At 32.1% G+C, this 22979-nt stretch overlaps 1 protein-coding gene across 1 annotated transcript; it reads left to right on the forward strand.

The window, feature by feature from the left end:
* The first annotated feature begins 114 nt into the window (after positions 1–114).
* On the forward strand, positions 115–22313 carry LOTGIDRAFT_233315 (hypothetical protein). Its single transcript, XM_009059114.1, has 33 exons — positions 115–312; positions 715–839; positions 1203–1306; positions 1645–1869; positions 2402–2467; positions 3482–3592; positions 3914–4024; positions 5463–5522; positions 5891–5952; positions 6817–6884; positions 7144–7223; positions 7501–7609; positions 8195–8257; positions 8710–8791; positions 8930–8975; positions 9422–9526; positions 10060–10219; positions 10828–10940; positions 12039–12145; positions 12808–12919; positions 13524–13643; positions 14619–14762; positions 15116–15329; positions 15724–15857; positions 17026–17065; positions 17721–17905; positions 18056–18131; positions 18412–18473; positions 19515–19571; positions 19972–20052; positions 20689–20756; positions 21150–21235; positions 21465–22313. Exons 1-33 carry the CDS (start codon positions 170–172, stop codon positions 21596–21598), a joined length of 3453 nt encoding a protein of 1150 aa, XP_009057362.1. The 5' UTR covers positions 115–169; the 3' UTR covers positions 21599–22313.
* The last annotated feature ends 666 nt before the right edge of the window (positions 22314–22979 follow it).

Raw genomic sequence — 22979 nt, forward strand, 5'->3', positions numbered from 1 at the left:
TTTGGTGTCATGCGTCAGTTACGGGTCAATTTTATCAAAGTTGATATCTTAATGTACATTATATATGCGTTTCAAAATTTCTCATTAATTGCGTCCCTAAATTTTAAGAAACCGAGAATATGCCGGGAAAGAAAACGTGAATAAAGAAAACACAAAAAGTAAACTAATAATGTTCACCCCTCAGCAACCCAGTGGAAGATCAAGGGCTTCCCCTTTTACCCCAAATCCCCGAGGTGGTCCTCGTTCATCACAGAATAAAAGAACATCTGGACTTTTCACTCCAAATCGAAGAGCCAGTGCCAATGTTTCAAGGTAGGATTAAATGAAAACAAATCGAAAGTAGAGAAAAAAATGCCTCTGATCCTACCATCCTTTTGTGTTTTGTGTTTAATATGATATCAGGTAGCAATAAAATAAAATATTTTCATTGGTTTATCATTTTGACTCATATCTTATCTGGAAGTGAGACATTCCACTAAAACTAAGTGTTTATGAGGTCACTTCCGCAAAATTTGCTTGTATCACATAAGACCTTTGCGTGAGTGACGTTATAAAACACTTAGTTTTAGTGGGATTGCTGGAACCACAGACGTCTGATTGAAAATTGGCATGGTGCAAATTGATGCCATCATCGTCCCCCAAATACATGCACAGAACAGAAAATGTCTTAACAATTCCTTTAACTAAATTATTAACTTTTATCTTCTTTTGTAGAAGTCATATAGGATCCCGATCATTGACTACATCACAGATAGTTGATGAAACAGCACAACATAGAGTAGAGAATTATGGTGTTCCATTACCTGTCTTGATAACAGAGGCTCTAACTCTAGCTGACAGTAGGTTTTTATTTTCACCTCTGTAGCTTCTAGTTATGGTTAAGTTTTATTATATAGACACAAAGCTTTACTAAGTGTGACTTATCTTTTTTGACACCCCTTTAATTGTTAGTTCACTCTTCCACATATGCATACTTCAATTAATATAATACTGAACATGTATGATCAGAAGATCTCATTCAAGATTTAGGGTTTATATGTTGATGTTGCCTGTCAAATGATCCAATTACTAGTAAAGCTTATGAAATAAATATTCAAAAGTTGTTGTGGAAATTTTGTCACATAATGTAAGCTTATGTATAAAGGAATTTATTTATATAAAATTGTCGAAATTCAGATCTTAAACTCAATTCCTTGTTGCAGGAAATACAGAGATAACAGTAAAGATAGATCCTTCAGGATGGGCTTGGCTTGTGGCTGGAAGAAAATTATTTATTTGGAAATATAAAGCCAGTGGATCAGGGAGGGTATGGAAATATTTTATATTTTGGTTGTCTTTATCTTCAAATACAGTCATGTGTGTCCAAAATTATCTGCGTTTGAAAGTTAATAAGACAATTCATCTTTTCTTGAGACACTGCCATATATAGAAAAGACATATATAGAAATAGAAAGATAAATTCCTAGTTTGAGATATTTTTAAAGGAATTTTGCGATTTTTGTACCTTTCTGGTACTTTTGAAGGCCATTTACATAATTTTATTCGAGACACAAATCAACCCCCGAGAATGACAAACAGGCCCTTGATTTACGGGGTTTTGATCTAAATTTTTAAATGACTTGAATTCATTTTTTTATTTTCTAGGGTATACAATGTAAAGAATTAAGTCTACCACCAAGTGATTTAGCTCACAATGCAGCAAGAGTTTGTGTTCTACCACATCATAGTGAGAATCAACCCCCAGCCTGTATAGCTGTCACTCCAGAAGGTGTAGTCAGATATTGGTCTAATATAGCCTATGAAAGTTCTACAGCTGAAATTAGTGCTGAGTTGAAAGGAGAAGAAACAGATTGTGTTGTCAACTGTCAGGTAAATCACATCATCTTGTTGTAGCTGTAGGACAACATAATAGGGCGGGAGCCGCTGTGGCTCAGTGAGTTAGATGCTTGCTCGCTAACCTGAGGGTCCTGCCATAGGTCGAGATAAAGTCTTGTCAAAAGTTTCACCGACTGGCATGGGCACACGAAGAGACAGAAATCTCCAGTAGGCCGTTTCCACCATGTCGATAATCCCGTGTGGATCATGCAATTAAATGGAAAATGAATCTGATTGGATGATGACCAGACAATAAAAATATTGGAAACAATTATCAAACTGGTTTGATAATATAAATCTTGTCACAGGCACAATAGCCTTGTTGTGGAAGCAGGGGCACACACAAGATTTTAAGACACTAGTCAGCGACAAAAATCTCCAACCAAGACTGCTCTGCTCGTAGACTATATTTTTCAAGTTATTACTTTTTCTTGAGTTTACCTTGGGGTTAACACAAACATAAGTTGTAGACTTGATGTAAACTTCAAAGTCATGGTATTAATTCCACATTTTCTTTTTCTTTCAGCCATATGGATGTTTGTTAGCAACAACTACCAGCTCTTTAGTTTTACTTCTGCCTTCTCAAGGACAGGTAACTCTCGAATTTGTTTTGAATATCATGAATTGTGAATTTTGCCTTCTTTTTGAGCATGCTAAAGTTGGCATTCAATTTAGAAGCAATTTTTGTACCAGTATGTAGGTATTATACATCAAATTGCTTTGGGCGTTTGGTTTGAGTTTGAGGCTTGCTCCATCCCCGCAAAGTTTGAAAAAGTATTGTCAAATTTTTAAACACATATTCCTCCTGGAAATAGTGTTTAATTATTCTGATGGGACATGAAAATAGTGTTTAATTATTCTGATGGGACATGGAAATAGTGTTTAATTATTCTAATGGGACATGGAAATAGTGTTTAATTATTCTAATGGGACATGGAAATAGTGTTTAATAATTCTAATGGGACATGGAAATAGTGTTTAATTATTCTGATAGGACATGGAAATAGTGTTTAATTATTCTGATGGGACATGAAAATAGTGTTTAATTATTCTGATGGGACATGGAAATAGTGTTTAATTATTCTGATGGGAAATGGAAATAGTGTTAAATTATTCTAATGGGACATGGAAATAGTGTTTAATTATTCTAATGGGACATGGAAATAGTGTTTAATTATTCTAATGGGACATGGAAATAGTGTTTAATTATTCTGATAGGACATGGAAATAGTGTTTAATTATTCGGATGGGACATGGAAATAGTGTTTAATTATTCTAATGGGACATGGAAATAGTGTTTAATTATTCTAATGGGACATGGAAATAGTGTTTAATTATTCTGATAGGACATGGAAATAGTGTTTAATTATTCTGATGGGACATGGAAATAGTGTTTAATTATTCTAATGGGACATGGAAATAGTGTTTAATTATTCTGATGGGACATGGAAATAGTGTTTAATTATTCTAATGGGACATGGAAATAGTGTTTAATTATTATGATGGGACAGTGTTCTGCATCAGATGTGTGTTTTAAAGATTTTTAAAGACAGTTTTTTTGATGAATTTAGGGATTCTGATGAATTTTCATGTTTTTGTCTTCTAGAATGTAATTGTTTGTCAACCTATAAAATCATCACAAGGAATGTTTGCTGGGTTTGGAAGAAGAATGTCATCATTTATATTTGGCGCCACCCCTTCCCAGACATCAGGAATGGTACGTTGACTTAACAATCAGTGAATAATGAATATATCAGTATCAGTATCTATGATAATATTTAGTGGTCATTATGAATTTAGTGGTCATTATAGTATTGAGATCTGATATTGATGGAAAGCCATATGAATAATGTGAACTTGATAATTTTGAGACTGAAATAAGATTATCATAAAGAAAAATGCAATTTTGAGAAAGATTTTGATTTTGGGTGTTCAGAGAATTAATGGCATTGTAAAACAGGTCAATTTGACTCATAAATTTACCACTTAGATTGAACACTTCTAAGGCAATTATATGACCATGATATATTATTTTCAGCCATTACAAGCAGTGGTATCAGGTCCAGAAGAAGAAGATTCCAGACCATTCTATGTTCTATCAGGAACTTTGTTACAGAAATGGAACTTATCAGACTCTCATACTGAAAAGGTTGGTGTTTCTTTTCAGTGCTATCAAGGGTTTCAGTGCTACCACAGCTAGTTAATTATTCTACTGATTTGTAGAAACCAGACTAGTCACAAGTGCACATAAACTGATGTGGCTTGACAATCCCATATCAAGGCAATATGTAGACAGTACTTGTAAATCAGCTTATTTCACTTTAAGCCATGAACCTTCTGTTCTAAACTATCCCTTTATTTCGATATTTAATACTTACACCCAAAAGGCTCAACTATTTATAACCGTTTTCTGTAGTTTTAAAGGGATTGTAAAGAGGTTTTCTAAACTTTTTATGTGTATCGGGGATACTGATAGCATCAATTTGCACCATTCAAATTTTCATTCCGACGTCTGTCATTCTTGTGATACCACTGAAACTAACGCGTTTTATGACGTCACTAGAGGGGAAGTGCATAGATATCAATAGTAGCTCCAATCTAGTGACATCATCATAAAATGCGTTAGTTTTAGTGGAATTGCAAGAACCACAGACGTCAGAATGAAAATTGCCAGATTTAGACATCATTCTGATTTCATACAACATATCTTGCCCTCCAGAAATATTAACAATGGTTTTTATAAGCCCACGTGAAATGTGGGGCGTATATTGCCGTCACCCGTGTCCGTTGGTCCGTCCGTCCACAATTGCTTGTTAACACTCTACACGTCACAATTCTTTAAGGATTTTGACGAAACTTGCTTAAATTGTTTATTATCACCCAAGGATGAACCCTATTGAAAATCAATAAAATCCAAAAATATTTAATATGAGTTATTGCCCTTGTTCTTTAAAACGCGTTCGATTTTTAGCTCGTTAACACTCGTTAAGTCACAATTCTTTACTGATTTTGACGAAACTTGCTGAAATTGTTTATTATAACCCAAGGATGAACTCTATAGAAAATCAATAAAATCCAAAAATATTTAATATGAATTATTGCCCTTGTTATTGAAAATGCGTTCAATTTGTGGCACGTAAACACTCTAGAAGGGACAATTATTGATGGATTTTGACGAAACTTAGTGTGAGTGTATGTATTCACCCAAGGATGAACCCTATCGAAAATCAGAAAAATCAAAAAATATTTAGTATGAGTTATTGCCCTTGTTCTTAAAAATGTGTTCAAGGTTTAGCCTGTAAACACTCTAGAAGTCCCAATTCTTGACAGATTTTGATGAAACTTGATAATATTATTCGGTATCGCCTCAAAAAGTTCAAAAGAAGTGTATGTCTGAAGGTTGAATATATCATACTGGTAATTGTTACTGTACTGCCAAATATTTTTATTTAAAATCAAAGCTGCCAGGGGGCGTATATTACCTTGCCTGGCAAGCTATCTTTGTTATTGTGACCATCAATTATAATTGTAAAATTGTGCCATCTTTATCAGTCCAATAAAGCTCCTATTTTATTTGTATATTTCAGATATCATTTCAAGTAGATGTAGATAGACTATATAAAGAAGCTTTAGCTAAACAACTATGGGTAAGTTGACATATTAAAAATCTTCACCTTCGATATCGGCCCCTTAAACCACTACTGAACTCTGGGTTGGAAAACTGTCTTTTTGTGGCAGTGGAATAGTTCAGTTGGTAGTGAGTTGATTAGGTGCCATGGGTTTCGAATCCTCCTAAAGGTTAGAAAAATTCTAATGCATGTGCCAGTGCTTTCGAGAGTCGGCCCTAATACCCAAGCTCATCATGGCCTAAAATGACAAACAAAATTTGTGTCTAAATTTGTAGCTGTCTATCTTACCTTTCTTACAAGTCAATTTTATTTTGTTTAATTTCATGGAATTCTTCAACTAACACAAAATCAGTTTCATTTAATAAATTCAAATTTGATCTATTCAGGGTCAAGAATCAGTACAACTTCCTCAGTTAAAAACATGGTTACTGGATATTCAAACCACCAGGTAATAACAGTCTGTTGCTATTATATAATCAAATATATTCACTGTTAAAATAGTGTTCAATACATGAATTCTAGAGCGATATAGAAATATTAAAACAGAACCTAAAAAAAACCTGTTGTTGAGTTTCATGCTATGTGATCTTCAGACAACTGACCTATATATATATAATTCAGCCTGCATCCCTACTGAAGTTGGACAAGCTGTTATATAAGTATTTTGTCCCATGAAGATTTTTCAATCCCCTTGTTAGTCAGTGAAGTTGAAGTAGACTTTTGTCTAGTCATATGCAAGTGAGGAATATCCAGGGCCCATGCACTAAGAAAATGAGAAGATGACTTGATAGCTAGTATATATAAAGAGGTTTGAAACAATAACTGGTTTAAGGAACTAGCTGTGGAAGAGCTGAGCTAATACAAAGTTATAGCACACTTAAGCTCCACCCATCAAAATATCAATAAAAAGTATACAAAAAAAGAAAAGAAAGAAACCACTAAATTTTACAAAGATAACAACTTAGGTTCACAGTTATGTCCAAACCTTTTGGCATTGGCTCTATCCTGGATTATCTGTACCCATTTACAACTGGATCGACTGGAATTATGAGTGAAGATGACTTATTCAAGGTCATTGAACTATCAAACGCCAATTAAGATAGGGACCCACAGCTGCCATTTGCTCGACGTTACCAAGCAAATGACGTCATGTCCACAAAAGCATCAATGAAAATTTTGCCGGCAATATTATCAGGACAAATAGTTAACAACGCACAACTGAAAATCATCAAATATAGGCATTCCAGTGGTCTGATACAATGATTTCTAAGAACTGTTATATAATATAAACATGTTTTTATGTGTATTATAGTTATGGTGTTATGATATTAGGAGCTGGTGTGAATATAGAATCTACTGATACACTGCATTATTCTATAAGTAAGTACTACTTTTAGCATAGTTTTCATAAATTTACGCAATGAACTCGAAGGGTAAATTGGTTAATAAATGAAAAAAAGTACCCCTTTCTATAACCATTTATTGTAGAGTAAAATGAACAAAAACTTCAAATTAAACTAGTTATAGCACAGCTAAGCCACTCTCATGGATTGATACAACAAAAAAGTCTGGGGGAATTGTCCAGCAGTCAAACAGAAGATTCGTGCATGGTTTCAATGTAATGTTTTTATTTTTCCAGTGTCTCTATCTACTAGCCATGATATACCACCAACTAGTCTAGATAGTTTTATAAACATAGATCATGTTGATAAGTATTCAGTAAGTATTTCTAGAGTCTCTATTAATTAGTCATGATATACCACCAACTAGTCTAGATAGTTTTCCAGTCTCTTAATTATTTGCATAGTTAACATTAAATGTTAATACCATACGCTTGAAATATTACATTTTCAAAAAAAATTTGAAGATACGATTAGTTTGTAGATAATCCTGGAGTTAGCAGAGAGCACTTAATGCTTCTTTGCAACTGGAAGTGTTAACTCTACATCTTTCAGAGAGTCCACATAGTTTGGTATTTTGTTATATTTATTTGCAGGAAAGAAATGAAGAGAAGGTACTAGGTTATCAGTTATTAGTACCTGGTAGTGGTAATAATTCAGCCTATGTTTATAACAGAAATACTATTTTTATAGTCAACCAAGAGGGTAGGTACATCTCCATCTCGACCAATCTTAGTACTAACCCTTTCAAAATACTAACCCCTTTCAAAATACCAATTCCTTTCAAAATACTAACCCCTCTCAAAATACTAATCCCTCTCAGAGTACTAATCCCTTTCAAGATACTAACCCCTTCAAAATATTAATCCCTTTCAAAATACTAATCCTTTGAAAATACTAACCTTTTCTAAATACTCATCCCTTTCAAAATACTAACCCCTTTCAAAATACTAATCCCTTTCAAAATTCTAACCCCTTTCAAAATACTAATCCCTTTCAAAATACCAACCCTTTCAAAATACTAACCCTTTCAAAATACTAACCCCTTTCAAAATACTAACCCCTTTCAAAAAAAGTGGCAGCTTAACTGGCCTCAAAAGTTACAGCCAGCCACTGAAACATAACCATGTGATGTCAGATACAGTGCTGGCTATATCATGTGGCATGTATCTTATTGTGTGGTCATTTATCAATATTTTTACAAAATTAAAAGTATATCAGGTTAATACAAATGAAAGTTGTTGTCAGATATTTTGTTAAGGGTATTAGATTCAAACATGTCTATTATAGGAGAGAATTCAGCCACAGATAAAATGGAACTTCAGGGTGTACATGATATGTATCTTGGAGCAGGTAAGTAAGCTCCCCTCTTTCTTAAAATTGAATCACCTGAAGTTGATCCAAGGCCTAACATTGGTCACAATGCTGTTTATATGATGTTTATGGGTGTTCATTTGTTTTGATATCATAGAAAAATATGGGTTATGAGCAGGCCCACAGCAAGCCCAAGGTCGAGGGGGAGGGGGCAAATTTTTAGGCGGGCTCAACTATAGCAACTCAACAAGTCATGTAAGACAACTAAATTTTTCAGCAAGGCCAAATTTTTTTTAAGGGACCGGGCCACCCTCTAGCTACCGGTCTGGTTATGAGTTCATTAATGGCCGTAGCAAATTGAAATTTGATCAAATATAATTGTGCACGTTTTGGAACAATTCAAAATATAATCTGTCCACTTTATTTTGGGATAGTTTAAGTAGTAACGAATACAACACAAGAAAGACCTGATTTATTATTTGTAATTGTAGGAAGTACCGATGGTAAAGCTCTGTTCTTCTCCAACTCTCATGGTTTATTTTCACTGTCACCTCAAAATCACATTGATACCAGGTAGGTTTGATAAAAAGATTAATTTACCTTAATATATCCCTTTTCAGAATGAATCTGTGAAACTAGTTTGCCTACAATATGATAGAAACTCATTATTGAAAGTGACTGTAGTTATATATTGTTTTATTTCCCTTTCAGTATACTAGAAGAATCAGGTCATGATCCATTTACACAAAATGATGGGGTAAGACGATTGCTTTTTTTTGTCAATATGTCAAGATGGTGCTGTTGATTGCTTACACGCTTTAAGAACACAAGATATATGGATATACTACTTCTAGGTTTATTACATACTACGTTACGAAACAATATAGGTAACGTTATCAACTAAAATGACTAACAACCAAACAACACAAGATATATAGGTAAATCAATAGAAGCCATAAAGGGATATAACAATAACAATCATGATTAAAGATGTACCTATAATAACAACAGAGGATAGAGGATGCTTACAAGCTTACAATTTCTCTCCTTGCCAATTTTGATTAGGGCAAAACTGTAACAGAAAAATAATACATAAATAAGACATTTCATATATGTAAAAAACGAGTCAGAGTTATTGGGCGAGACAAGAGGCATTTCATTTTTTACATGAAAACTCCAAATAGATTTCTTTGTATCTTTCAGTCCATGATGGGAAATAATTTACCACAGGTAACTGAATTAAGTCAAAGTGACAGTAAATCAGCCAGATTAAAAGCTGCTTTCCTTTCTTCAATATCAGGCAATATAGTAAGTATTCTTTTGTGTGTTTATTCCATAATATTGTCTTGTATTATTAAATAATTGTGTTTATTCCATGATATTGTCTTGTATTATTAAATAATTGTGCTTATTCCATAATATTGTCTTGTATTATTAAATAATTGTGCTTATTCCATAATATTGTCTTGTGTTATTAAATAATTGTGCTTATTCCATAATATTGTCTTGTATTATTAAATAATTGTGCTTATTCCATGATATTGTCTTGTGTTATTAAATAATTGTGCTTATTCCATGATATTGTCTTGTATTATTAAATAATTGTGCTTATTCCATAATATTGTCTTGTATTATTAAAGAATTGTGTTTATTCCATAATATTGTCTTGTATTATTTAAGAATTGTGTTTATTCCATAATATTGTCTTGTGTTATTAAAGAATTGTGTTTATTCCATAATATTGTCTTGTGTTATTAAAGAATTGTGTTTATTCCATAATATTGTCTTGTGTTTGGGATAGCTTCTTGTATTTATTGTCTTTTTTTTCTCTTTTTCCTTAGCAACAAGCGCAGTCTATCCTATCAGAGTTATTTCCCCCTGAGTTAAGTAGTGAAGATGGTACAGGAAGTGAGGTAGATGAGTTAGTGGTAGGATTGAGTTGCGATGTTATTGATGATTATCCTGCCTCAGATCCACGCTGGGCTCAAAACATTAAACAGGGTAAGTATAAGATAAATTAACAGTTAAAACAGATGTAAAGAGATATAAGAGAGCTACCATTTTATGGCCCCATAATTTTCCGAATAAAGCAAGAAATCATTATCAATATGTAGTCGCATAAAAAAAAGTAATATCGTGGGTTACTACTTAAAACATCGTATAACGATATATTGCGCGAAATTACCTTTTCGAGAAAAACGCAAAAAAACTATTTGTACGTATATTTTCCTTGAGATATTTTTATTATTTTTTTTACCGCTATACATGGTTTTCATTCTTTGAAAATTTAAACCTTGTATAACAATTTGAGTACTTCAACCTATTCAACCAATAACTCGTATAATAATACAGTATACGAGGTTTTTCATTTTCATCCGCAGAAACCTCGTATAATATAATATATTTTACAAGGTTTTAAATCTGACTGTTTATATACGTGTTATTTAATTGGTGGTTTTGAGTTATTTACAATCAAGCTAAGAATACGAGCTTTTGAACAGTACCAAAAAGTCAAAATGACCAAATATGGCATAAACGAGGTTTCTAGTGGTCACCCATGATATATGAATTTGTTTATCAATATTTGATATATTTTGGTATTATTACAGGTGACGTTACTAACAGTTCCAGTTCCTTGTTAATTTTACAACAGTTAAAAGATAAAGAGAAAGCTCATAGTTATCTTATAGCTTTCCTTAAAAAACTTCATCTGTGGGATAGGGTAGGTGTGATTAGAATTTCTTTTCATTATCTCTAACTTAGATGTTACAGTGATACAGGCTTAAGTTCTGTATGGACATTAGGGCTGCAACGATTCACCGATGAATCTATGAGCCATGATTCTTTCCTTCTTATCTATGCATTGCGTTGGATAAAAAATAATCATGATGTATCAGCACGATTAATTCTTAGCCCCTTTTAATAACAAATGACACAGAATCCTTGTGTGTATAAGAAATTGTGTCATGTTTTCCTTTTCTTAGTATGATTTGCCATTCAAAATTTGCAAAAATTCATTTCTGACTTTGAAATTATAGATTTTTGTCACAATTCCTTACTTCTAAATGTTCTGAAGTGCTTAATAGTGACAAAATTGTTAGTACTTTTACAAATTTCTACTATTTTTTCTCTTTCCTTCTCTAATAAATGAATGGTGATAATTATTGCAATAAATCGTATCGTTGGATGTGTATTGTATAGTGTATCGAATCGATGCAGCCCTAGTGGACATACATACTGACAACCTTACTAATCCATGTTCTAAACTAACAATATTTCATGCTTTTGAGTAATTTCCCTTGAATGAGTAAAAAAGTGTCAAAATTAGCCATTAGGCATAATAGGTACTAAGTGTTCTCAAGTAGTTGACATTTCCCTCAGTGTACACTGCATGGTGTGACCCGTTAAAGGGATTGTAACAAGGTTTTCTATATTTTGTATGTGTATTGGGGACAATGATACCATCAATTTTCACTATTCCAATTTTCAATCAGACGTCTATGGTTCTAGTAATTCTACTAAAACTAAGGTGTTTTACATCACCCCAGCGAAAGTCTTATGTGATAAGGCAAATTTTGCAGGGTGATGTCATAAAACACTTAGTTTTAATGGAATTGCAGGAATAACCAACTTCTGATTGAAAATTGGAATTGTGTAAATTGATGCTATCAGTGTCCCGAATAAGCATTACAAAATTAGAAAACCTCTTTACAATCACTTTAAGCTAAATAGAAGATAAAAATAGCATGTAAGATATAAAAAGAATCTCTTATGTAAGCATATATTATCTTGTCTTGTAAGTTATGTTTACTTATTTTAGCTAAGTATAATCAATGTAAACAGTACCTATATGTCAACAACATCTGTTTTATGTGAACATGCTGAAAAACTGACAGCTGCCATCACTCTCAGACAATTACAAACAGAGTAAGTATTTCCACCATTATATATTCCCACATCTTCACCAAGTCTGCACTCTTCCCTGTCTGTTGGTTCACATTTTTACACGAAGTGGTCATGAAGATCAAGCTTGAATTTGAGCCCTTTGCACGAATTAAAATCAGAGTACATGCCCTTGTCCTCAATAATAAAACGCCTACAGCCACTGAAATCTTCCTGAAACTCGGAAAGAATGCATATAACACAAATAAATTTTGTTTGCTCAAATTTGTGAAAACTATACGCGAAAATCAAGAGAAATGTGCTCTTTTAACGTATAAGAAAGTTTTAACAAAAAAATCCAGACGTTAATTTTTAAATGTCAAAAATATTAAAAAACATTATGTAAGGTTTTTAAGTTCGTTATGCTTTTTGGAAGCTGTTAGAAAACTACTGTACGGATTTGAGTAAAATAAACGATTTTTGATTATGAAAACATTTTCCAAAAAAGCAGAATGTCCCTTTAAAGATTCAGTAGCTAGTTGGCACTTTGTAACGATTCGGAAATTCATAATAGATGATATTGGTTTCAAGTTATCACTGAGCAAAACCTAAGAGCACAGGCTATAGAAACCAAGGCACCTAGCTAAGAACAATCCAGGGAGGTATTGGTGTTTACATAGTTCAATATAAAGTTATTTATATTTCAGACATCATACAGATATTATAGATGAGTGTATTAAACATGTATTTAAAATGAGAGGAGAGAATTTACGAAGGTTACCATCTGGTTTAACTCCACAAGATATCTTCTATAGAGAGGTACAATCTTCATTTATTTTTAAACTAGGTTTGACTTCAGGCTTTCTTAAGCATTCATCAAACGCGCAGTCTTGGTTGAAGATTTTTGGCGCTGATTAGAGTCTTGTGTGTGCCCATGCTTCCATCAAACTGGTCTCATAATTGTCTCCGATATTTTTGTTGTCTACAAGACAGTCAGATTTATTTTCCTTTCACATGATAATCGACAATGTGGAAAACGACCGACTAGAGATTTTTTTCTCCTCATGTACCCATGTCAGTCAGTGAAACTTTTGACAAGACACTAGTCTACAAAAATCCTTAACCAAGAATGTTCGTGTGCCTGCAACTTTAGTCTCAGAAACAGGAATTTTTTAGTTAAGCTAATCAGTAATAATGTTCACAGCTTACCTCCGAAATTTGAGCCTTCAGATCAATGTGTGTCCAGAATTATTCCTGTTCGAAAGTTAAAATGACAACTCATCTTTTCTTGAGACTTGATATTTAGAAAAGACAGGTATTATGTGATATCTGGGCAGTTCTGGTACTTCTTAAGACAATTTACATATATTCAAGACCCAAATCAACGCAAAAAATGGCACACCCTGGCCTGTATTCTTTGTAGGTATCTAGGATAGAAGAAGTTATAGAAGCACTGGTAGAGTTAGAAACTGATACACTAGAGAAAGAACCCTCCCCACAGAGACGTGTAACACTTATAACAGCTGTTAATTCTATAATTGAGGTAAGTCCACCTTTATACTTAAAGGGATAAATGCCCCAATCATAATAAATCGTAAGTCAATTTTTGCTGATTTTAATTGTTGATTTTTGCTGATTTTAATGGTCGATTTTTACAGATTCTATTAATGATTTCTGCTGATTTTGATGATTGATTTTTACAGGTTCAATTGATGATTTCTGCTGACTTTGATGATTGATTTTTACAGGTTCTATTGATGATTTCTGCTGACTTTGATGGTTAATTTTTGCTGATTTTAATGGTAGACTTCTACAGATTCTATTAATGATTTCTGCTGATTTTGATGATTGATTTTTACAGGTTCTATTGATGATTTCTGCTGACTTTGATGGTTAATTTTTGCTGATTTTAATGGTCGACTTCTACAGATTCTATTAATGATTTCTGCTGATTTTGATGATTGATTTTTACAGGTTCAATTGATGATTTCTACTGATTTTGATGGTTGATTTATACAGGTTCTATTGATGATTTCTGCTGATTTTGATGGTTGATTTTTACAGGTTCAATTGACGATTTCTACTGATCTTGATGGTTGATTTTTATAGATCCTATTGATGATTTCTGCTGACTTTGATGGTTGATTTTTACAGGTTCTATTGATGATTTTTGCTGATTTTGATAATTTATTTTTACAGGTTCTATTGATGATTTTTGCTGATTTTGATGGTTGTTTTGTACAAATACAATTAATGATTTCTTGTGATTTGATGGTTGATTGTTATAGATTCTATTGATGATTTCTGCTGATTTTGATGGTTGATTTTTACAGATTCTATTGATGACTTTTGCTGATTTTGATGGTGGATTTTTACACATTCGATTGATGATTTCTACTGATTTTAATGGTTGATTTTTATAGATTTTATAATGAATTTTGCTGTTATAATGTTGGTATTTTCGTTTCATTGATGTTGTTTTTGCTTGGAAATTTCAGGCTGCAATATTATGTTTCAGGGTATGTTAACTACAGCATTACAGTATCGTCAATCGAAAGCTGAAGCCTATATTTCACCTACTATACTAGGTTTACAACAAGAATATAAACCTTGGACATCTACTGGTGGACCTAGAGGTCTTCGTACACTACTCTTTAAACAGGTAAGATTAGATTTAAAAAATCTTTAATTTCTACTGGAGAAATCTTATTGTTTCAGGGACATCTTGGCCTCTATTTACATTTTCTGTCCAACATCTGTTAATCTAGCTTATGATGTCACTAGTACAGATACCATTAAGCTTTGTGATTCCAGCATTGTAACTATTTTATTAGAAGTTTTTTGGACGGGAACCACAAATGTCAAACAAGAATTTTGAATTTTAACTGGTGACTGTATTTTAAGTCCCTTCGGAGTTGATTATCTAACTATTAAACATATTATTAAATAATTAAATGTTATTCATCAAATCAATAGAAAATGATTAGTAATTCCTGTGAAATATTTTCTTTTTAGGTCAATTTGACTGTAGAGGGCGCTGTGACAGAAATTAAAGATGATGATACTAAAAATGTGGTATTTCAACAATTGTTGGTGATATCTGATATATTATTGGATGGTTACAGTAACCAATTAGAATCCCTACGTAGATCAGACGGCAATGAGGAGGCATATATTACTCTAGAACAAAAATATCAACAGGAACGACAGAATCTTATAACTCCATTAGGTATGGCTATAGAGACTGTTTAATAATCTGAATTATTGGGCTGTGAAATTTTATGATGTTATCAGTAAAGTTCAATTCTAAATTTTTTTTTTAGAATTTTGTCTCATATTAGTCTTAGTCTTTTGATCCAAAAGAATGTTAACTTATGGTTACTTGATTAAAAACTTGTCTCACGTACAATCCAATCTCCTAATGATATTTTTTGTTCATAGGTTGGAATTTCTAACTTATCAAAAAGGCCATCAATAATTCTCAATGATATTTGAAGATGAAATTTCAATTCCTATAAAACTGATTAACAAAATGTAATTATTACAAACTATTGGCAAAATTAAAATTTTTTTTTTATGAAAATGCTCTTTACCTACAATATATGACTTTATATTATTTTCAGTTGAAAATGAGGAATATGAAAGAGCCCTCTCACTAGCTGAAAAATATTCTGATTTTCAAACATTAATAATGGTTTGCGAAAAAACTAATAATAATGAAAGATTACAGAGATATGTAGAACAATATAATGAACAGGTTAGTAATAGTTATAGTTAATTATAGTTTGTTATAATAATGAGAGATTACAGAGATATGTAGAACAATATAATGAACAGGTTAGTAATAGTTATAGTTAATTATAGTTTGTTATAATAATGAGAGATTACAGAGATATGTAGAACAATATAATGAACAGGTTAGTAATAGTTATAGTTAATTATAGTTTGTTATAATAATGAGAGATTACAGAGATATGTAGAACAATATAATGAACAGGTTAGTAATAGTTATAGTTAATTATAGTTTGTTATAATAATGAGAGATTACAGAGATATGTAGAACAATATAATGAACAGGTTAGTAATAGTTATAGTTAATTATAGTTTGTTATAATAATGAGAGATTACAGAGATATGTAGAACAATATAATGAACAGGTTAGTAATAGTTATAGTTAATTATAGTTTGTTATAATAATGAGAGATTACAGAGATATGTAGAACAATATAATGAACAGGTTAGTAATAGTTATAGTTAATTATAGTTTGTTATAATAATGAGAGATTACAGAGATATGTAGAACAATATAATGAACAGGTTAGTAATAGTTATAGTTAATTATAGTTTGTTATAATAATGAGAGATTACATAGATATGTAGAACAATATTATGAACAGTTTAGTAATAGTTATAGTTAATTATAGTTTGTTATAATAATGAGAGATTACAGAGATATGTAGAACAATATAATGAACAGTTTAGTAACAGATCATAGAAATCCTTACTGAAATAGTTGCCTATAGATAAAAGATAATGAAAAAATCTTGTGCAACATTTTTATTAGATTATATTCCACTATAGCCCTACGGCATCTCGGATTTACGAATGCATTATTCTTGTTACGTCACTAGAATATGCACGCCAATCAACGTTCAAAGAATGAAAAATTCACATGCTTGTTAGTGTACACAAGCAGTCATGTGACTATATATGGTTACTATATAAACCATATCTCAACTGTGATCGATGTCTTCTTTCTTGTTGAAATCTAGACCTTGCACGTTGTAAGTAATATTATATTGTTTACTCAACTTATTGTCGTTGATATCCGGCGTTTAGATGAGAGGGGAATTTGCCTTTATGACCTCCACAAGCAATAATTTATACTTTAAACGAATTTAAAATTGATGATTATTATATTTCAGGGTTTTTCTACTGTTTTATTTGACTGGTATATGAAACACGGTAAGTTATTATTAATATATCTACCAATACATTTCGATTATTTTCTGAAAAAGAGTCCATCACAGGGTGACATTCGCAGTCCTCTAGCCTTGGGTATCCATGCAAGTTTTTGACATGACCTATGCATGAAATATGTTCTACATTACTGAAATAGATTGAGAGCAAGACTGTTGAAAAAGTCAAATAGGCCAAATGATGTTTGTTATTTTGAAAAATTACCTTAAAGGGATAGATGCGCCATTTTTTTACCGGCCATACCTTAGTCACGGAAAAGGGAATTCTTTAGCTAAGCCTATCAGTAATAGCGTTCACAGTTCACCGTTCATTTGAGCCTTGTGTGTCCAGAATTATCTGCGTTTTAAGTTAAAAAGACGACTCATCAATTTAAGATACTCTGTGATATATAGAAAAGAAATACATTTATATAGAAATAGTAAGTAAAATTCCTAGTTAGAGTATTTTTGAAGGCAATTTTCATACATTTCTAGTACTTTTGAAGACTATTTACATAATCAAAACTAAAATCAACCCCCAAAAATGGCGAACTGTCTCTTTAATTGCACACTAATGGCATTCCTTGCCTTATTCTAATATGAACAACACCAACACTATTTAGGAAAAATAAACTAATGTTATATATTTCGCTTTCCTTCAGGTCGTAGAGGAAGGCTGTTTTCTCAACAGATAGGTAATTCAAGAGATCTAGGCCAGTTTCTAGAATCTGATAACAATCGATATTTAAGCTGGCTTCATGATATCTCTAACCAACAATATACACAGGCTCATGAAACATTACTAGATCTAGCTAGAACAGAAACTACATTCGCTTCCAAGAAAAAGGTATGACTTATTAGTCCATCTTCTTGATATTAAGCTATTATGAAGTCTTATACCTTGACTCTATTAAACTCTTTGTTGTACGTAAATGCAGTGATTTGATTGGATTGTTCGCTTACAATTACAGCCAATGTTTTCTGTTTGTTTTTCCAGACATTATTAAGTTTAAGTAAGTTAACAGCTCTAGCCTCTGATAACCAGTCTCCTGATATGAAAGAGCGAATGGATGGTAAGTTTTGTCTGTATCATTGGTGCTAGATAACCAGGTTTTTGAGATGTATGTCCATGTATGTCCAAAGGACAGTTAGATTGTTAGTTGTGCTGGCAAAATCTCCCTGAGTATTCGTCAAGTGCCTAAACAATTAATATCAGATTACTATTACTATTTTATTTCCTTTTTTCTAATATTTTTCATCTCCATCATAATCTAGCAAGCTTTATTCCACAGAAAATGACATTATTTTTAACCAATCAAACCATGAATAACAATTAAATTTTATTCCCTATAGAAATAGATGATCAGTTAGATTTGATTTTACATCAAGAACAACTTCCACCAGATTCTTTACAGGTAAATTACATTGATTATTAATTATTTATTAACATTATCAAAACTGTGGAACTCTGATTGCACAGTGAATCAAATTAAGCTCTCTTAAAGGGGCAGAGGCAGCATTTTGGGGGGGTGTTGATTTTAGTCTTGAATATATGTAAATAGTCTTCAGAAGTACTAGAAATGTATGAAAATCACATAATTCCTTTAAAAATACTTCAAAGTAGGAATTTGACTCACTATTTCTATATATGTCTTTTCTATATATCACAGAGTATCTTAAATTGATGAGTTGTTGTTTTAACATTCAAACACAAATAATTCTGGACACCCAATGATTTGAAAGCTAAAATTTCGACAGTGAGCTGTGAACACTATTACAGATTGGCTTAGCTAAAAAATTCCCGTTTATGAGACTAAAGTATGATTGGTCAAGAAAATGGCCCATCTGTCCCTTTAATTTGAAATCTGCAGTTTGGATATGACATTTCTAAAGATAGTATTTTCAACCAAGTTACATGTCAAGTCAGGGCAGTTAGGCTGTCATGAAGATTGCTGTTGGTTGTGTCTAATACTGAACTCTCTGTATTCTGAATCATTTTCTTATGAATTGAAATATCAACTACGAAATACTACTGAGATTCTTAAATTGTTTTTGGGTTGATGAAAGTGTTAAACAATTAAAAAAAATATTATATGTAATAATATAAAAAAAAATGATGTTACAGAGGGGAATTTTCAGTCCGAAAAGTGGGCCATTTTCAAGTGAATTTTCAGGTCTATTTTCAATGTGAAATAACCAAACCTTATATTTCCATGGACCCGAAAATATTCTAAGACAAATAATATACAGTTAAAAATTTTATTTTGTATATTTATGAAATTTGAGAAAAAATTCAATTCAGAGCTCAATGTAGTCAGACAGTAGTTAAAGATTACTTGACATTTTAAAATTTTTAAACAATTTCTACAAAGCTTGTGAATAACGTAAAATTCTAGGTTTTGATGACTTTTCTCTCTGAAAAAAAACAATAAAATTTTCTGTGATATCTTTTACAGCATTTAGGTATGGATACAAACAATATGAGTGTTTTAAAACCACAGGAAATTATAGAGGTAACTAAATTACTTGATGGTCCACAAATTTATTCTTCTGTTCAGTAGCATTTACTTCGGAATCCAAGAATATATTCTATATTCCTTTTAGAGCCTTGGTTTCCAACCTGGGGTATTTTCATCCCCTGGGGGTGTGGGACTAAGGTGTCAGGGGTGTGGCCAACTGGTGTAGAAGAAGAATTTATTTTGAATTGAGAGAGCACCTCACATCATTATATGCTGCAAATGTGGATGAAACAAATTTTTGGGGTTGTCCATGTGATTGCCGTGGTGTGACAGCTGAAATAGGTTGGAAACCATTGTTTTAGAGAGTCAACATGTATATATATATGATTATTGGTATTTAAATTTACTTGTAGGTGGAAATATTTTTAATTTTAAAATCTGTTTTCTATTGTAGTTATATATAAGTGAAATTAATGCTGTAGCAACAGAATACGAGTTTAAAAAGGCTTTAGATTTACTGCAATATCTGGACCAAGTAAGACTTTTTTTTTAAAGAGTAGGCCTGATCAATTTTTACAGGATATCTGCTTAGTCTTTAGAACATTGACTAATACAGAAATCGCTTGAAGACATGTTGGTTTTCCAATTTCCACTTTCTGAACAAATACATCTATTGGTGACAAAATTCAGATTTTGAAAATATGTTTTTATTGTTTATGCTTGTGTTTGATTGGTTATATTTGAATAAATGGTGGGGAGCCGCCGTGGCTCAGTGAGTTAGACACTTGCTCTCTAACCTGAGGGTCCAGGATTCAATCCAGGCATAGGTCGAGATAATACCTACGGATTTTTCAACCCAGTTCCCCCCCCTGTCAGTGATGCAGGTAAGAGGGGCTGACATGGAAAAAGCGTCTCGTCGTTCGGATGGGACAATAAACCGAGCCCCCATTTGCTACAGATTGTGCACGTTAAAGATCTCTCTATAGTTGGAAATAGAAAAAGAGCAGGCTAATGCCACTGTCCTGGTAACATTTCTCTCATTGCACGTCTTCATTAGCCCACGTGCAGAAAATTAGGACGTAAAACTCCATTCATTTGATTTCGTTTTGAACAAATGGTAGTTAAGACACTATCCTTGTAATAAATTGAAACTTTCTTTTTCTCTCTATAGGAAGATGATGATATAGATATCAATGAATTAAGATTACATATATGGTCTAAAGCTGTTCTCAGAGATAAGTTAGTATTGCTGTTAATATATTTAGTAATTGTATTCTCTTTGTGAAAATAGTCAAGTAAATGTACATATGACTATTGGTTAAATGACATAGTTGACCTTTCTTGTGCCAAACATTATGACAATACCGGTAGGCTATGATATAATACACCTTCTCTCAAGGGCAAATTGAGATCAAATTTCACGTCATATCGTTATATGAGGTTTCAAATGGTCACCCACGATAATCTGCTAGCCAGTCAAGAAAATGATTAACTACTCTGTGGCCTCTGTGATTTTTAAATGGATTCCTTTAGTTTTAATGTTGCTATATCCATAGAAAAGGCTGCCAAGAGTAGTTTTTGCGATGCAGTAACAATGGTTTTATAATGAGAATATTATATTGTTTTTTGCAGTTGGAAGGATAATAAAGCCAGTGACCCATTAGACACGATAAAAGATACAATTTTCTTTAAAACAGTTGATCTAGCTTACAATGAAGGTAGGTTTGGTTCACATTTTTTCAATTTCAAACATAAAACCTTATAACAAGGTACTATTATAGCTTATTGCAGTGTTTTAACCAATCATAAATGTCCATGTATATACAGTCTGGATAAACAAAAAAGACTTTTTGACCTTTCTTGAACGGTCACTCATATGAATTCTGCTGGTAATTCTCTAAAATAAGGGAACCCATCTTTAATCTAATACTTTAATCTTTTTTCTAGGTTTAGATTTAACAGAATATTTACCGAGTGTAGAAGAAATCTTACAGTCTGAAGAACTTGGTGATCTACGAAATCATCCCAACTTTCAGTTCTTAATCAAAGCAGGCTACGAACATTTACAATCAGTCATGTGACCTAGTGTCAATTAAAGATGGTGTTTATTTGCATCCTGTAAATATTTGCTGGTAATTCAATTTCAGCTCTTCCTATCATTTTTCAAAATGAAAATCCAACACATGGTTTGTCATCAATTAAAGGAAATGTCTTGGTGGAAGTGACTACAGATTTAACTACCAGACTGGAGCACAATTTCAGCTCTACCGATCATTTTTCAATATGAAAATCCAACACTTGGTTTGTTATCAGTTAGTTAAGGAAATGTCTTGGTGGAAGTGACTACGAATTTAACTGGAGCTAAATTTCAGCTCTCCCTATCACTTTTCAGAATGAAAATCTAACACATGGTTTGTCATCAATTAAAGGAAATGTCTTGGTGAAAATGACTACAGACTAAACTTCCAGACCCTTAATAACATATGCTGATATTATCAATATCATGATATCATTAGTAACTGGGTGGAACAATGTTATAAACAAGTCTTCTATTGATACATTTTTATTTAATTGTAAACGAACCAGTTATATTATGAAAAGTGATCTGGAAAGCTGAAAAACTTTTTTTGGATGACTAATTATCAGATGTTTCATTTACATTAATAATAGTGACATTTTTTCCACTTTATCTAAAGTGCTTGAATTTAAAGAACATCATGTTGAAATCAGAAAAGCGATATGTACATTTTGTTTTGTCATTTTCCTTGAATCTTCAATAAAAATCACGCTACCATCAATATTGTTGTTTTATATTGTCTTAAAATTTTGGGTAGGAGACTAATAGAGGCCGACACAAAACCTCAGATCAATCGGATTTTCACAAGAAGAATCTGTTTATTCTGGTAATCTAAACTAACAATCGCCGGTGTTCTAAGGCTGGGATATCACTATATTAATATATCACAATATGGGTATACATGCATATCTCAATATTTATTAAGTATTGTTTTAACAGATAATGTCTAGCAAAATACCATAAGTACTGTAACTAAAATTAATTTTTTTAGAGACAAGATTCCAGTGACCAAATTACTGTAACTAAAATTCCAAAATTACTGTGACTGATTTTCTAGTGACAAAATTACTGTGACTTAATTTCTAGTGACAAAATTACTGTGACTAAATTTCTAGTGACAAAATTACTGTGACTAAATTTCTAGTGACAAAATTACTGTGACTAAATTTCTAGTGACAAAATTACTGTGACTAAATTTCTAGTGACAAAATTACTGTGACTAAATTTCTAGAGACAAAATTACTGTGACTAAATTTCTAGAGACAAAATTACTGTAACTAAAATTAATTTTTTTAGAGACAAGATTCCAGTGACCAAATTACTGTAACTAAAATTCCAAAATTACTGTGACTGATTTTCTAGTGACAAAATTACTGTGACTAAAT

The sequence above is a fragment of the Lottia gigantea genome, assembly GCF_000327385.1.
Source record: "Lottia gigantea unplaced genomic scaffold LOTGIsca_37, whole genome shotgun sequence".
Taxonomy (NCBI): Eukaryota; Metazoa; Mollusca; class Gastropoda; family Lottiidae; genus Lottia; species Lottia gigantea.

Excerpts from the sequence above, each read along its gene's own strand:
- LOTGIDRAFT_233315 (XM_009059114.1), top strand. The coding sequence starts at position 170 with ATGTTCACCCCTCAGCAACCCAGTGGAAGATCAAGGGCTTCCCCTTTT. Across the intron at positions 20,757-21,149 it reads AAAGCTGTTCTCAGAGATAA|TTGGAAGGATAATAAAGCCA; the intron begins GTTAGTATTGCT and ends TGTTTTTTGCAG. Across the intron at positions 21,236-21,464 it reads TGATCTAGCTTACAATGAAG|GTTTAGATTTAACAGAATAT; the intron begins GTAGGTTTGGTT and ends TCTTTTTTCTAG.